Here is a 17,089-nt window from a genome sequence, read left to right on the forward strand (position 1 = left end):
CCTGGTTCTTTGCAAGAGCAGCCAGTGCTCTTAACCTCTGAGCCATCTCTCCAGCACCTATTCTGATATTTATTTTTTAATATTTTTTTAGTTTATATTTATTTATTTATTTATTTATTTATTTGGAGACAGGGTCTCACTATGTAGCCTTGGCTGGTCTGGAACTCACTATGTACACCAGGCTGGCCTCTCTCTCTATCTCCTGAGTACTGGGATTAAAGGTGCATGCCTTTATCTTATTTAAAATTTTTTTATTTATTGAGTTGTTCCCAAGTAGCCGGAGCTGGTTTTGAACTCCCTTTACCTTGAATTCTTGATCCTTCTGCCTCTAACTCCCAAATGCTGGAATTATAGGCATGTGCCACCATGCCTAGTTTATGTGGTGTTGGGGATGGAACCCAGACCTTCATGTACACTAGGCAAGACACTCTACCAACTGAGCCTCATTCTCAGCCTGGCCTTGAAAGATGTCTTGATTTTAGCCCAGTCTTGCTGGACTTCACGTACAGAGCTGTGATGGGTTTGCACTTTTAGATTGCTAGAGCTAGGCACAGGAGATTACTAGACCACGTAGTGTTTGTATGTGCAGTGATGTCCAGTTTCTATTTCAATATTGGCAATTTTTCTCTTTTTTTTTTTTCTGTTAATGTAGTCGGTGGTTCTCAACTTGGGCAATCCCCATCTCCCACCCAGACCAGAAGGATATTACTATATTCTCTAGATCAATTCTAGTGAAGAGGACAGCGTGTCTTCCAGTGGGCCCAGGTGATTGGAGGGTTGTGATTTGGGAACACTGTAGGGAAAGGCGGCTGGGCAGACATCCAACACAAACCCTGGATTATAAGATACATGCACTACTGTGCTTCGAAGGGGACGTGTCCCCTCCAAGGGGCAGGGAGGAGAGAATCTATGCTCCCTTTCAGACCTCACCCTACACAGTCTCTTTATAATAAAGTCATAACTGTTAAGTACAGTACTTTCCTGAGTTCTGTGTGCTTTTCTAGCAAATTACTGAGCCTGTGTAAACACTTTTCCTTCCTGTATGGGATGTCAAGTTTTGCCCAGAGCCCACCATAAGTTAATGAAGAAATTCGGAGAGCTTTCAAAAGTCTGCACCCAGGATCAGGAGTGTAAACACATTGTTCTAGTAACCCTATTGGGGCTGGTTGTGTAGACTGCGTAGGAGGCCCTGAGTGACCAACCCAGGACTCAGGTTTGTATGCCCTGGTTCAGCCTTTTCAGTCACTGAGAACCTCCTGCCGGGCCTCCTGCACCCTGCACTGGTCATCACAACAAAAGCACACTAACAATGCGTCCTGGTGACTTTCAGTTTCTATTCCTGGAAATCAGTCCGTTTGGGGGAAGTGTTTAGGGAGGTTTGGTTTCACTTTTCTGTTCCTGGAAATCGGTGCTCTAAGGCAGTGGGGCTGTTGGGCTGCTGGGCTGCTCCCTCCTGTTGGCCGGACTCTGGGGAGGGCAGCACAGCAGCTGGAGATAAGTTCCTCTCCTTACACTCCCTTCAGGGTGGAGGCTAGCCCTTTTCTTCTCTGCAGTGGCCACACAAGCACACTAGACTTGGAATTGCAGGTGAAGACAGACCTGTGCAGCTCTGCGCTCGCTGTACCCGGGGCTGCCGGAAGCTCTTCAGCGGACCCAGCACCTTCTGCTTTTGCAGTGGAGACAGTGGGAGCTCAACTCTGCCACCAGAAATCTCTTTTCTCTAAGGAGCTGGTGAGTGAGAAAATATTTTTGAATTAATGCGGGTCTACAAATAGAATGATAGATGTGTCGGCCTGAGGGTGGGACAGCTTTGGGGTTTGTTTGGGGTACCATGGACTTAGGCTGAGGGATAGGTTGGGTGGAGGACAGTTATAAGCTATTCAGAGAATTTAATATTTGGGAGATAAGTCATATTCAAACTTCTTTGGTCTGCAGGAAGACAATGGAGGAGATGGGGATCAATGAGAGAGGCTTTCAGAGACTCCCCAACACCAGCCCTCCCCATCGGATCTCTAGACCTTTCCCTGGGAAGACAAGGGACATTATCTATCATCACAAGCGCCATAGCCCATAGTTCAGTGTTTCTTGAACCCTGATTTCATCCTCCTGCCAAACTACGGGCTTAGCCTTGGCCTCTTTGTGAAGAACTCTGCCCTGGGCAGGAGGGAATTCACCTGGAATCCCAGTCTGATCTCAGGGAACAGCAGGACCCCCACTTGTCTCTCAACTTCTCTGTTTCTTTGATCCCTAATTTTAAGGTGGAGGGGGCTAGGGATGTAGCTCAGTGGTAGTGTTTGCCTAGCATGCACAAGGCTTTCTGGGTTTTGATCCTTAGGACCCTTCAGGAAAGTGCTTAATTTTAAGGTGGAAATAATTACAGTGTTTACAGGGCTGTTGGGATGAGGTGAGTGTGGACAGAGGGCACCAGAGGGTTATGGAACGCACTCTCCACTTCCCTCTCGTTCTGGACAGGCTTGCGCTCAGTGGATAGATTTCCAGTGGCTGGAAGATCCTGGGAGCCCCGGAAATTGCCCAGGCCACAACCCGTGGTTACAGAACCTCACCAAGCATTCTCTCTGCTCCCAAGCTCTCATGCCCCAACCACTCCTGGCCACCAAAGACGTTTCACATGTCCATACTTTTGCCTTACCCAGAAGGTTGTGCAGTTGGATTCTTGAAGTCTCTGCAGGTAGCTCCTTTCATGTAGTAACAGGAGCCTCCTCCAGGCTTTTTTTGTGGATTGATAGTTCATTTCTCTTATTTTACTTTATTGTTATTTTACTTTTAAAAATTTTTATTATTTTTATTTTATCTATATTGCCTGCATGTATGTAAGAGCACCCATGTTGTTCAATGCCTGTGGAGGTCAGAAGAGGGCATCCTGGAACTGGAGTTATAGTCAGTTGTTAGCTGCCATGTGGGTGCTGGGAATCGAACCTGCATCCTCTGCAAGAGCAGCCAGTGCTCTTAACCTCTGACCCATCTCTCCAGCCCCGATTTTTTATTATTTTTATTTTATGTGTATGAGTGTTTTGTCTGCATGTAAGTGCACCTGTGTCGTGCAGAGGAGGTCAGAAAGACTGTCCAATCCCCTGAAATTGGAGTTAAGGATGGTTGTTAGCTGCTGTGTGGGTGCTGGGAATCCCAGGTCCTCTGGAGGAGCGGTCAGTGCTCTTAACTACTGAGCCATCTCTCCAGCCCTGACAGTGCAGTGCAGTTCTTGCATTAGTGAACAGCACTTCATCATCTGGAGACTGCACATCTCATTAATCCATTCATCTACCAAAGGGCATTTTGGCTGTTTCTAAGGTTGGGCAATTATAAGCAAACCTATAAACATCCATGTGCAGATTTTCGTGGAAAGAAACATGTACATATCAAGGAGTGTGTGTATAGCAACTGTATTTAGTGCTAACAAAACTGCCAAGCTGTCTTCCAAAATGGACATTCCATTTTACATTCCCACCCATGGGGGGGGTCCCTGCTGCTCCATGGTCTTGTGAGCCCCCCACATTGTTGAAGGTCCAGGTTTTGGCCACTCTCATCAGTGTGAGGTGGCACCTCACTGACATTTTAATCCCATTCCATCATAACCTCCTGATGTACAGCATCTTTTCCTGTGATTTTTTCGATGATCTGTGTATCGTCCTTGATGAGGGTGAGGCTGGGGGTATGGACTCATTTATTCAATGTTATTAAATGTTGTTTGTCCTTACTGTTCAGTTTTAAGAATTAGTCATAGTTTGGGTTACAGTCTTTTATCAGATGGACCTTTTGTAAATACTTTGTCCAAGTCTGTGGACTCTCTTCTTGTGCGTTTTTTTATTTTTATTTTTTTTGTCTTTTTGAGACAGGGTCTCCCTGTATCCCCAGCTGTCCAGGAACTCACTATGTAGACCAGGCTGGCCTTGAATTCACAGAGATCTGCCTGCCTCTGCCTCCTGAGTGCTGGGACTAAAGGCATGTGCCACCACGCCTGGCTTATGCTGTCTTTTTTTTAAAAGTTTTTTTTTTTTTTTGAGACAGGATTTCCCTATAGTCCCAGCTGGCCAGGAACTTGCTATGAAGACCAGGCTGGCCTTGATCTCACAGAGATCAACAGAGATCTGCATGCCCCTGCTTCCGGAACACGGGGATTAAAGGTGTGCATCACTATACCCAGCCTGAAAAGTGTTTTTTTAGACTTATTTTATGTTTATATTTGTATGCCTGAGTGTACGTATATGCACTCTGTGCATGCAGTGCCTATAGAGCCAGAAGTGGGCGCTAGATCTCCTAGAACTGGTTGTGAGCTCCTACAGATGGTTGTGAGCTGCCATGTGGGTGCTGTGGACTGAACCCTGCCATCTCTCAGGCCACTATTATTATTATTATTTATTGTGTATGTGTATGCATATGCATGCAGGTGTCTGCAAAGGTCAGAAGAGGCCATTGGATTCCCTGGAGCTAGGGTTACCAGTGGTTGTGAGCCACCCGACATGGATGCTGGGAACTGAACTCAGGTTCTCTGCAAGTGTAGTAAGCACGCTTAACTGCTGAGCCATCTCTCCAACCCCAAGAATAAATTTCAAACTTTGGCAAGGTCTGGTGTATCAGTTATTTCGGTCATAGACTATGGCTTTGATGTCATTTCTAAAAAGCTGTCCTGGATCTTCAGGATCCCTCCTGAGTTACCTCCTAAGAGCTTTGTGACTCTGCTGGTCTATTTGCTTGTGTTCTCAGCTGGTCTCTGGGAAGGGTATCAGTTCTTTTTTTTTTGAGACAATCTCACTATGCAGCCCTTGTTGGCCTGGAACTCACTATGCAGACCAGGCTGGCCTTAGTCTCAAAGATCCACCTGCCTCTATCTCTTGAGTGCTAGGATTAAAGGTGTGCACCACCATGCCTGGCCTGGACTCTGTCAGGGGCCGAGGAAGTTCTGAAATAATGAGTCTGTTTGTCTTTGAAACACCCTGCGGTTAGACACCTGCTTAGCTATAAGGAAGTTCTGTTGCAAGAGGAAGCAGACCTAAAACCGACACCCACCCCCCCCCCCCCCCCCGCCCCCACAAACCTTCTTCGGTTTTTCCACTGCTTCTGGGGTTTTTCCACTGTCCTAGATTTGTAGTATAAAAGGCCTGCTTACCACTCAATAAACGAACCTTGACGCAACTCAGAAGCGACTCCTTGCCTTTCTTGTGCACTTGGTTCCCTCTCTTCTCTCCCCCATGGTTCTCTTTTAGGAGCTGCCCCCTCGACCCCACCAATAACAGGTCCAGCGGGACTGGACAGGTGGCGCCCAACGTGGGGCTCGAGGTACGGTGGGCTACCTGACGGATCCGGCGGTTGGAGCTCCAGTAAAGAATAGAAGAAGCATATCCCCTCGGTGGTGCCGCTCACGCTGACCGAGAAAAGCAGAAGGTAAGGGACCATCACAACTTACTATGGGCAAGAATTTGTCAAAGGAGGCTGCCTTTATCAAAGGTATAAAGGAGCCCTGTAGGGAGAAGGGAGTGAGAATAAAAAAGAAAGATCTAGTTGAATTTTTTTCTTATGTTGATTCCCATTGCCCATGGCTCGTGCTGACGGGCCCTGAAATACACCCACATTCTTGGGCAAAAGTAGGAAAAGATTTTAACAAGCACATAGAAAAGGGAAAAAATATTCCTGACAAGTTCTTTCTGTACGGCCTAGTAGGAGATATTCTAGGTGAGGCTGAGAGAAGTGGAGGACACTCCCGTCTTAACCGAAGATTTTCTGAGTCGCTGCTCCTCCCCTTCGGGACGGACAGAACCAGTTGTAAAAGATAATTCGGACCCCCTAAACAGCCCTGAATCTTCTTTCAGACATAAAGTGAGAGATCCTTCCCCCCGCACCATCCATAATTGACAGCCCGATTCCTCCAGACCCTATCCTTGCCCGGCCTCTCCTCCCACCAGATTATAATGAAACAGAAAGAGGAATAAAGAAAATATATCCTGTCCTAGATACCTTTCCCGATTCAGACAATTGGCTTAACCCCGAGAAGGAAGAACAGCTAGAACAAGAAGCGGCTAAATATGCTAGGTCCCGACCACCTCCACAAAACTACTCCCCACAGGCCGTCGTGGGACCTCTTACTTTAATAATGCTCCCACCATCCCTTCAGCTCCCCCACTCAAGGCTATGCAAAAAGCCGATATGTCACAATCTACTATAGGAACAAAAAGAACTCCCCAATTACAAAAAGACTTTCAAAGTTTATCTCTTAGAGTCCACAACCTAGAAAAAAGATTGACAGATAAGAGCCAAGATCCTAAAATACATAATCAAAAAGGATACAAAATACAAAAATTCGGGTTCCCAGTAATGACTCGATCTCAGACCCAAAAGGTTAGTCAAAAGAAAAAACGAGTGGTCGTCTCCTCCACCTCCTCGGACTCCGAGGAGGAAGGAGCCCGACATTCAGAAACAACAGATGACTCAGAGAATAGAGACAAACCCGAAAGCGAAACTAGCTCTTATAAAAGTTCAGAGAACACAAAAAATAGCTCTAGAGGCAGATCTCAAAAGGGAAGCGCCTCGGAAGAAGACTCGGGGAGTTCCCGTAGACAAAGAGGCAACAAAGGTGTACCAGTTAAAATTAAAATAAAGCGAAACAAGTGATTTTAAGTAGTTCCGAAGAAGATACAGATGAGGAACCTCCTGCCAAACCCCTGATTTACAAAAAACTTAAATTCAAGCATATTAAACAATTGTTTTCAGCGGTCCGAGATTACGGATCCGGAGCCCCTTTCACTTTAGCAATCTTAGAAGCACTAGCAGGAGGAGGAGCCTTATTGCCTTGTGAATGGCACCAGATTACTCAGTCAGTCTTAAGTAGAGGACAATATCTGACTTGGAAAACTGAATTCATAGAAAAGGCAGAGCAGTTCGCATCAGCCAATAAAAAGGATGGTCACGCGAGCTGGACAGTAGATAAAATTACTGGTAAGGGGAAATTCGCCTCGGAACAATCACAGAAAAACCTCTCCCCAGGGCTACTACTCCAAACAAACACAGCTGCCCTGACGGCGTGGAGAGCGCTGCCCACTCCTGGAGCAGTCACTACACCCTTAAGTAAGATAATTCAGGGCCCTCAGGAACCTTTCCCGCAGTTCGTGGCAAGACTACAAGAGACAGCAGAGAGAACCTTAGGAATACACGAGGGAGATAACCTTTTGGTTAGACAGTTAGCTCTGGAGAATGCAAACTCAGCCTGTAAAGCGGCTTTGAGAGGGAGAGCAAAAAATTTAGATCTCGCAGGAATGATTAGGGTCTGTAATGAAGTGGATTCCACCACATACTCAATCCAATTAGCCATGGGAACTATGTTACAACAAAATAGAGGTCCTAGACTTTATTCTAACTCATGTTTTGCCTGTGGCCAATCGGGCCATATCGCTAAGTATTGTCCAGGGAAGGGAACCCCTCCAAACACGGGGAATGAAAAAAACCCTATAAGGCCAGTTCCTGGACTTTGCCCGAAGTGTAAAAAAGGTAGACACTGGGCTCGAGACTGCCGCTCACAAACTGACATCAGCGGCCAACCTCTTGCTGCGGTCCAGGGAAACGGGTGGAGGGCCCCAACACGGGGCCCATCCATTCCTACCCAGACCCCAGTCCCAATACATTTCCAGAGAGCTGGACAAGAGCTACCCCAGGAAGCGCAGGACTGGACCTCAGTTCCTCCACCTCCAGGATTATAAGACCGGAGGATGGCACAGTAATCATAGAAACTGGCCTATATGGCCCCCCCCCCACCAAATACATTTTTTCTCATAATTGGTAGAGCTTCTCTTTCTGTGAAGGGTCTGTTAGTGATCCCTTCTGTAGTTGACAATGATTACAGTGGAGAAATAAAATTCCTGGTGACAGCGCCTCAAGGACCTGTAACTATTTGGAAAGAGCAAAAAATTGCACAAGCACTCCCATTACCTAGCCCATGAAACTTTTCCCACCTACATGCCCAGCGGGGTCAAACTTCCCCTGGATCCTCAGATGTTTTTTGGGTTCAACAACTGACTGAGTCCAGACCCCTGCTGACATTATGGTTGGAGGGAAAAGCCTTCCGAGGATTGTTAGATACTGGGGCTGATGTTACAGTCCTCTCCAGCAAAAGTTGGCCCCAGGCTTGGCCCTTAGACTTCTCCATTACCCACCTTAGGGGCATTGGCCAAACTCAGAACACAATGCAAAGCTCTAAACTATTGTCCTGGAGGGACAAGGAAGGAAATTTGGGGCATATTCAACCTTTTGTTGTCTCTGACCTCCCAGTTAACCTCTGGGGAAGAGATATTATGACACAAATGGGAATATTAATGATGAGCCCTGGAGATAAGGTGACACAAATGTTACTCAAAACAGGTTATTTGCCAGGACAGGGATTAGGAAAAAAGCAACAAGGAATTACTCAGCCTATTATGCCTCAACCTAACCCAAATAGAGAAGGGCTGGGAAGTAAAATAAAAACAACGAATACTCTTTTTCATAAAGGCCACTGATCCTCCTGCACCCCAAGCTGATAAAATCAGTTGGAAAACCAATACTCCTGTTTGGGTAGATCAGTGGCCCATGCCCGCAATTAAGATACAAGCGGCTCTACAATTAGTGCAGGAACAGTTATTGCTAGGGCACCTAGAGCCCTCAACATCTCCGTGGAACACACCCATTTTTGTAATAAAAAAAAATAATAAGTGGAGACTACTTCAAGACTTAAGGGAAGTAAACAAAACCATGATACCCATGGGGGCCACTCAACTTGGTTTACCATCCCCAGTACCTATCCCAAGAGGATACTGTAAACAAGTGCTAGATATTAAAGACTGTTTCTACTCAATTCCCTTACATCCTGAAGACAGAGAAAGGTTTGCATTTTCCATCCCTGTAACTAACCATTGTGGCCCTAACCCTAGATATCAATGGAGAGTCCTCCCTCAAGGGATGACTAATTCTCCCACCCTCTGTCAGAAATTCGTGGCCCAAATCATTGACCCCATACGTGTTCAACACCCCAATACCTATATCATCCACTATATGGACGATATTTTGGTCGCTGCTGCCCGGGACGCCCAAGTGACATGGATAGCTCAAAAAATAGTACAAGCCCTATCTCAAAAAGGACTCCATATTTCCCCTGAAAAGGTACAGACCGCCCCCCCTTACCTTTTTCTAGGATTCCAATTACATGCAGACAGTATTCAAACGCAAAAGATACAAATACGCAGGGACAAATTTCATACTTTAAATGATTTCCAAAGACTTTAAGGCGACATTAATTGGCTTCGCCTGTATTTAAAGCTAACCACAGGGGAATTAAAACCCCTCTATAATATATTGATTGGAGACCCAGACCCTACTTCCCCAAGAGAATTTACCCCTGAAGCCAGACAAGCCCTCATCAAGGTAGAGGAGGTGATCGCTACCCAAAATATAGGATATTTCAATCCAAAACTACCCATATATCTAATTATCTTCCCAACAGAATTTAAACCCACAGGCTTCCTTTGGCAAGACCCGCAATCCTTGATGTGGGTCCATTTGTCTGCTTCGACGTCTAAGGTACTCCCTACCTACCCAGACCTTGTAGGACAAATCGCCCTAGAAGGAACTAGACTCTCCACCCTTTACTTTGGGAGACCCCCCGAGACCCTAATCACCCCTTACTCCAGAGATCAAATAAATTGGCTCCAACAAAACTTAAACATTTGGTCCATATTCATCCCCACCTTTCTGGGTAAAATAGACAACCATTACCCCGGAAATAAAGTTATTCAATTCCTAAAAACCACCCCTTTTATTTTCCTAAATGTTACAAAACAAGAACCAATTATAGGAGCAAAAACTGTCTTTATAGATGGCTCAAGTTCAGGGAAAGCTGCCTATGTTGTTGACAACCAAGCTTATGAAGTCCAAACCCCGTTTTGCTCTGCCCAACTAGTTGAACTGGCTGCAGCGGTCACTGTATTTAAAGTTTTCTCCAAGACACCTTTTAATCTATATACCGGTAGCAGATTTGTATTCAATTCCCTTTCTGTCATTGAGATGGTACCCACGGTACAACCCTGTATTAATACCTTCCAACTATTTTCTGAGATACAAGTCCTAATAAGACACCGATCTCACCCGTTTTTTGTTGGACATATTAGGGCCCACTCAGACGTACCAGGACCTCTTTCTAAGGGTAATGAGCTAGCTGATATTTCTACTAGAGACATCTACTTCACTATGGAGGAAGATAGATATTTACAAGCCCAAAAGGCTCATAACATCCATCATTTGAATTCCCAATCCTTAAGACTCTTATATAAAATAACCCGAGAACAAGCAAGAAAAATTGTTAAACAATGCAAAAATTGTCTTACCCTCTTGCCTGAGCCCCACACCGGGACCAATCCCCGGAGCCTTCTACCTGGAGAATTGTGGCAAATGGACGTTACTCACGTTCCTACCTTTGGGAGGCTTAGGTTTGTCCATGTTTCACTAGATACTTATAGCGGCTTTGTTTTCGCTTCGGCCCACTCAGGAGAAGCGGCCCGGGATGTTATCTCTCATATGTTACAAGCTTTTACTGCCATGGGGATCCCCAAAAGGTTAAAAACAGATAATGGTCCCGCTTATTCTAGTGAAAAGTTCAAACAATTCTGCTCTCAATTAAAGATCCAACATACCACTGGGATCCCTTATAACCCACAAGGACAAGGTATGGTAGAGCGAATGAACCAGACCCTAAAAAATACCTTATTCAAATTACAAAACCAAGAAACACTATACCCCCTGCGGGGAGGAGTAAAGAATATATTAGCACATGCCCTCTTTGTGCTAAACTTCCTTACTTTAGACAAACAGGGACATTCTGCTGCCGATTGTCTCTGGCACCCCTCATCACAAGATAATTTTGCTCAAGTTCTTTGGAAGGATCCCAAAGATAATAAATGGAAAGGCCTTGATCCATTGCTCATTTGGGCCAAAGGCTCCGCCTGTGTATATGATTTACAAGAACAAGGAGCACAATGGCTCCCAGAAAGACTCATTAAACCTTTTTCTAAACCCAACACCAAGGACTTAGAGCCTTGAGAATATTCCTTCCTTTTTTTTTTATTTTTAGATCCTGTGAGACAAAGAAGATGCGCTGCCCACTGGCAACACTCCTGCTCCTTGCTGTCGTGACCTCGCCATCTACAGGGGGGACGGCTGGGACCTCCATCCATACTACTTGGAATTATACTTGGGAGGTCATAGGTTACGCCAATTCTCCCATTTGGTCTACTTCTAAAGTGACAAATACAATCTGGTGGCCAGAGTTATACCCAGACTTATGCCAGTTGGCTTTGGGGGCCCCAGCAAACTGGGACCTAGAAGGACTAGAGGCAAAGCTTTTCGCTCAACCCCCTACGGAAGAAAGCCCAAAGGGACGCTTTGGCCTAGATCCTTGGGGTGGGTGCGGTCGTGCAGAGAGAAGAGCACAGTTATCCACTCTAGAATTTTATGTTTGCCCCAGCTACACCCACCGCCCCACTGAGAGTAATCCCAAATGTGGTGGCTTAGTGGACTTTTACTGCAAAAACTGGGGCTGTGAAACCACTGGAGAGGCATATTGGAATCCCTCTTCCAGTTGGGATTACATCATTGTTAAGTATAATTTTACTAATAAATACTATGTTTCTGACCATGAGTGGAGTAAGATGTGGAAAGAAAGATCTACAAACAATTGCATAAATAAATGGTGCAATACATTAAAAATAACCTTTACAGAAAAAGGAAAAAAAGTGTCAGAAGATAATTGGTTAACAAAGAGCTATACTTGGGGTATAAGGATGTATAAGGAAAGATATGATGACGGCTTAATCTTTAAGATTAAACTTAAAAAGTCTCCAGTGGGTAATAATCAAGAATCTAGTCCAACTTTTGCGAAGCTTAATCAAACTACATCCCACTCTAATAAAACCAAGGACCACGACCCAGCTGTCTTTGCCTCTCCCAAATAAACTGAAAGTATGGTCCTTAAATTAATTAATGCCACCTATTATGCTTCACGAGAAACGAACCAAACGCTTAAAGATTGCTGGCTCTGCCTTAATGCGAACCCCCCCTTCTATGACACTGTTGTTACAAGCTTCCCCAACCAAAGCTTAGCATCTCTTGCCCATAACAATACAGACAATTGCAGCACCTACGCCCCCACGCTAATGGTACTTCAAATAGTAGGAAGAGGCCAATGCATTGGAACGAAACTGTTGACAAATTCAACCAGTAAATTCTGCAATGAAACCTTTATCCCAGGGAGAAATGCCACTGTCCTCCAAAGGCCCCCCCAGGCATGGTGGCTCTGTCATTCGGGTCTAACCTCTTGTATCTTTATAGATACACTCTTTAACAGGTCAGACGTTTGTCTCCTAGTCCAACTTTTACCAAGGATAAAGTATAGAGAGGGATCAGAATTCTTTACCCTCTGGAATACAGCTGATGAAGAGACCCACATCCGACAACGCAGAGAACCGATCTCCGCTCACACTGTCTCTCTTCTCCTTGGAATGGGGGCTGTAGGGGCAGGAACTGGGATTGCTTCCTTAATATGTACAGACCAGCAGTTTGAGGCCTTACAAAGAACCATAGATGAGGACCTTTCTCGTCTCCAGCAAGGCATAACTGACCTGTCAAAATCTGTTTCCTCGTTAGCCGAGGTCGCCCTGCAGAACCGCAGAGGACTAGATTTGTTATTCCTCCAACAAGGAGGGCTTTGTGCAGCTTTAAAAGAAGAATGCTGTTTTCATATTGATAATACTGGCATAGTACAAAATAGTATGAAAATTCTTAAAAATGCCTTAGAAGATAGAAAAAGAAATCGCGAAAAACAAGAAGCCTGGTATCAAAATTGATTTTCTTCTTCCCCTTGGTTAACCACCCTACTTCCCTCTGTATTAGGACCATTAGTAGGATTAATTATAGTAGTTTCCTTAGGACCCTGGTTGTTCCAGCGGCTTATCAGATTCATAAAAGAACAAATTAGTTCCTCATCTCCCGCTGTATATTATACCCGACTTCAGTCTGGCCATGATCCTGACACTTGTATAGAACCCTGAGAGGATCACACTGATGATCCACATGGATTCCAGCTAAAATTTAGCCGTTGGGCTAAGTAAAAGCAGAGACATCAATGACGGGATTATTGTGATGCCCAGGCGTGGCGGCAGATCTGCTGCAGAGTACTCAATGACGGGATTAGCGTGAGCCCCCGAAGTCCTTGCCACTGACAAAGGGGAGGCCGCTCACGTAGCCTAAGACAGAGGCTCTGCTCGTTGAGATCCCACCCTGGGAGGCCCATCACATAGCCTAAGACAGGCGCTCAGCTAATATATATAAAGAATAAGGGGGAAATGTCAGGGGCCGAGGAAGTTCTGAAATAATGAGTCTGTTTGTCTTTGAAACACCCTGCGGTTAGACACCTGCTTAGCTATAAGGAAGTTCTGTTGCAAGAGGAAGCAGACCTAAAACCGACACCCCCCCCCACGGGGTTTTTCCACTGTCCTAGATTTGTAGTATAAAAGGCCTGCTTACCACTCAATAAACGAACCTTGACGCAACTCAGAAGCGACTCCTTGCCTTTCTTGTGCACTTGGTTCCCTCTCTTCTCTCCCCCATGGTTCTCTTTTAGGAGCTGCCCCCTCGACCCCACCAATAACAGGTCCAGCGGGACTGGACAGACTCTATTCTTTAAAAAAAATAATTTAAGAAAAAAAAATTAATGTATCTGCCTGCTTGTCTGTATGTACACGACTTGCTTCAAGTGTCTACAGAGGCCAGAGGAGGGCATTGGATCCCCTGGAACTGGAGTTACAGATGGTCATTAGCCACCATGTGGGTGCTGGGAACCAAACCCAGGACCTGTGAAAGAGTGGCCAGTGCTCTTAACCGCTAAGCTGTCTCTCCAGCCCCTGGGCTACTCTCTTACCTCTGTCGGTCTGTCTGTGCTTTTACTAGCTGTGTTGTTTTACCCCCTTCTAGCTTTACAGGACACCTTCTGTTGTTGTTTTCTTTTTGTGGTAATGGGGATTGAACCCAGGGCTTGGTGCATTCTAAGCAAAAGGACATCCCTGAACTACACCCTAGCTTGATAGTAAGTCTCACAGACAGGGATGGTCATGCCACAAATGGGATGCAGTGTGGTGGCAGTTCTGCTGTTTGTTAGACTGGTGCCATGTGAAAACTTTTTTTTTTCATAATAATAAAAATAACTAAAACAAGATGAAGACTAACATAGCCAGGAAAGTCTGGACAGAGTGATCAGATCTTGAGATTAATGGACAGTCTTAAAGAAGTGGGCAGTCAAGGATAGGAACAGTCCTGGGTGAGGGCCACTTGACATTCAGGCCGGATGTCTGAGATACCCAGTGAGCTTTCTGTGTGGGTCTGGAGATGGTGTTCTGCCTCTCCCTAACCCCGAGCCAAGCCCTGCCTTGCTCTGCTCACTCTTTGACTTTCTTCCCCACGTCTGTCTCCTCCTCTAGTGTCCACAGCTGCCACAGTCATGGGCCAGGCTCCCTCCACATCTGATACAAAGGCCCACGGCCATCTGGCCTCCAGCTTTAACACGAATTTCAAAACTTTCAAGCTGGAAAGTAAGGTCATTTCGGAGGAAACCATCAGTCTGATTCAGGCTCACTTACAGAAGGGGGACTTCCAGAAGACTGTTTCCATCATCAACACTGCCTTGAAAGACCTGGAGAATGCCCCTCTGAACATCGCGGTGACAGGAGAGTCCGGGGCAGGAAAGTCCACATTCATCAATGCCCTGCGGGGGATAGGGCATGAAGAAGACGGAGCAGCTGCCACTGGGGTGGTGGAGACAACTGCAGAGAGAACAAGCTATATACACCCCAAGTTTCCTAAGGTAACAATTTGGGATCTGCCTGGTATTGGGACCACTACGTTCAAAGCAGAAACGTATCTGCATGAAATGAAGTTTCATGAGTACGACTTCTTCATCATCATCTCATCTACACGCTTCAGAGAGAATGACGCCCAGCTGGCCAAAGCGATTGAAAAAATGAAGAAGAATTTCTACTTTGTTCGAACAAAAGTGGACAGTGATTTACGTGATCAGGCAAAGTGTAGACCCAAGGCCTATGACGAGGACGAAGTCCTGCAGCAAATCCGAAATGACTGTCTGAAAAACCTAGAGAAGGCTGACGTGGGCACTGGGCGGGTCTTCCTGATTTCTAGTGTTGAAGTAGCTCAATTTGATTTTCCTGAGCTGGAGTCCACCCTTCTAAAGGAGCTGCCCGCACACAAGCGTTACATCTTCATGCAGTGCCTGCGTAACGTTACCGAAGCCACCATTGAATGGAGGAGAGATTCTCTGAAGCAGACCATCTGGCTGGAGGCCCTGAAGCGTGGTGCAGCGGCCGCCATCCCTATGATGCGCCTGTTCAACAGCAAAGTAGAGGAGCTGGAGAAGACCTTGACCTTCTGCAGGGTTTTCTTTGGGCTGGATGACGAATCACTGGAAAACATGGCCCAGGATCTGTCCCTGTCTGTGGAGGAACTCAAAACCTCCATCAAGTCTCCCCATTTGCTGTCAGCTGAGCCAGATGAGTCCACTGGGGATAAACTAATGAAATACTTAGAGAAAATCTTTGCCACCACTGGAGGACTCATTGCCACTGGCCTTTACTTTGGAAAGAGCTACTATTTGCAAAATTATTTTCTTGACACTGTGGTCAATGATGCTAAAATTCTCCTTCGGAGAAGAGATCTTTTTGAGAACGATGTTGACTCTCAACAGGGCTGTAAAATGGAGAGAATTAGGCAGCCAGCCTGTGACTGGAGCTGAGCCAAGCTTCTCATGGCTTCGGGAACTGGAAAGAGAGCTTAGGGACCTCCCGAAGCAGCCTGGCCAGGCTGAGACACTCTCAGACCCTGTGGGCCTTTTGGGGAAAGTATGGAATTCATGGTAAAGGGACAGTCTTTATCTCTGTGGCGGTTAATTCATATTCAGGACTGGGCTTATTGAAGACATGCTAGTATGAAGTTCCTGGGCACTAAGTCTTCAGAAATGATTTTTCAAAAAATACACATATTCTGTAGTGTGCTGTTAGCTTTGCTGATGTCTTGAGGGTGCCTGTGTCCTGATCACTACCACTTAATGTTGACCGACACCCTTCTTGTTTCTTTGAAGGTTGTCCCATCTTGCTAGATTAATAAGAGACTGTCACAGAAAACAAAAGAATGCTTACCCAGGTGAAACTTACCTGGGGTGGTTTCTCAGAAGCACAGGTACACAAGATAGGCACATAGTCCACGCGGCTACATTAGAGGCCTAGACAGTCCCCAGGTGTTAACAGAACATTCTGTACATGAACTTGAGAAGTTAAAAGAGGACAGGGATACAAGTGGAAGAGAGGTAGCAAGAAGTTCTTTTATATGAAAAGACACCCAGGCTCTCACCTAACAGGAGAAATGCGAGTTAGAAACAGACTTTGAAACAGACTTTATACCAACTTACCGCTTCTCAGTTGTTAGACTTGGAAAAATTACAATGTTTAATTTATGGCTGAAATTGTAGAAAAATAGTTTCTGTTGTAGGATGTTGGTATCAACCCCAAATGATACAGTCTATAGTGTGGGCAGTTGGATAACTTTGCAGAAAATTACATAGTTACTCTTTGACAAGATGGTTCAGCTTTGAACAGTTTGTCATAAATGTTGCAAAAAAGTTAAAAAAAAAAAAAGTACATGTTTAGGGTTACTAACTGCTGCACCTTAAAATGGGCTGGAGAAGCTGGGTGTGGTGGCACATGCCTTTCTTTAATCCCAGCACTTGGGAGGCAGAGGCAGGCGGATCTTTGTGAGTTTGAGGCCAGCCTGGTCTACATATCAGAGTTCCAGGACAGCTGGGGCTACAAGGAGACCCTGTCTCAAAAAGACAAAAAAAGAAAAAAAAATGGGACTGGAGAGATGGCTCAGCCTTTGAGAGCACTTGCTGCTCTTCCAAAGCTTTGATTTTCAAACCCATGTCTGGCAGCCCACAACCTCCTGTAACTCCGGGTCCCAGGATCTGATGCCATCTTCTGGCCTCCACAGGTGCTGTGCC

At 45.6% G+C, this 17,089-nt stretch overlaps 1 protein-coding gene and 1 long non-coding RNA gene across 3 annotated transcripts; both read left to right on the top strand.

The window, feature by feature from the left end:
- The first annotated feature begins 1,273 nt into the window (after positions 1 to 1,273).
- LOC103741520 lies at positions 1,274 to 11,668 on the top strand. 2 transcript variants are annotated; one of them, XR_003850973.1, is made up of 4 exons: positions 1,274 to 1,731; positions 2,473 to 2,689; positions 5,223 to 5,400; positions 11,105 to 11,668. It is a non-coding gene; the product is annotated as an uncharacterized LOC103741520 (long non-coding RNA). The 2 variants fall into 2 exon arrangements; XR_607579.3 differs by lacking the exon at positions 2,473 to 2,689 and having other exon boundaries at positions 1,284 to 1,731.
- Positions 11,669 to 13,872: 2,204 nt separating this feature from the next.
- Positions 13,873 to 16,829, top strand: LOC103741521 (T-cell-specific guanine nucleotide triphosphate-binding protein 1-like). Its single transcript, XM_008842350.3, has one exon. It carries the CDS (start codon positions 14,525 to 14,527, stop codon positions 15,827 to 15,829), a length of 1,305 nt encoding a protein of 434 aa, XP_008840572.1. The 5' UTR covers positions 13,873 to 14,524; the 3' UTR covers positions 15,830 to 16,829.
- The last annotated feature ends 260 nt before the right edge of the window (positions 16,830 to 17,089 follow it).

Source organism: Nannospalax galili, unplaced genomic scaffold (assembly GCF_000622305.1).
Source record: "Nannospalax galili isolate Female #2095 unplaced genomic scaffold, S.galili_v1.0 scaffold940, whole genome shotgun sequence".
NCBI classification, from domain to species: Eukaryota; Metazoa; Chordata; class Mammalia; order Rodentia; family Spalacidae; genus Nannospalax; species Nannospalax galili.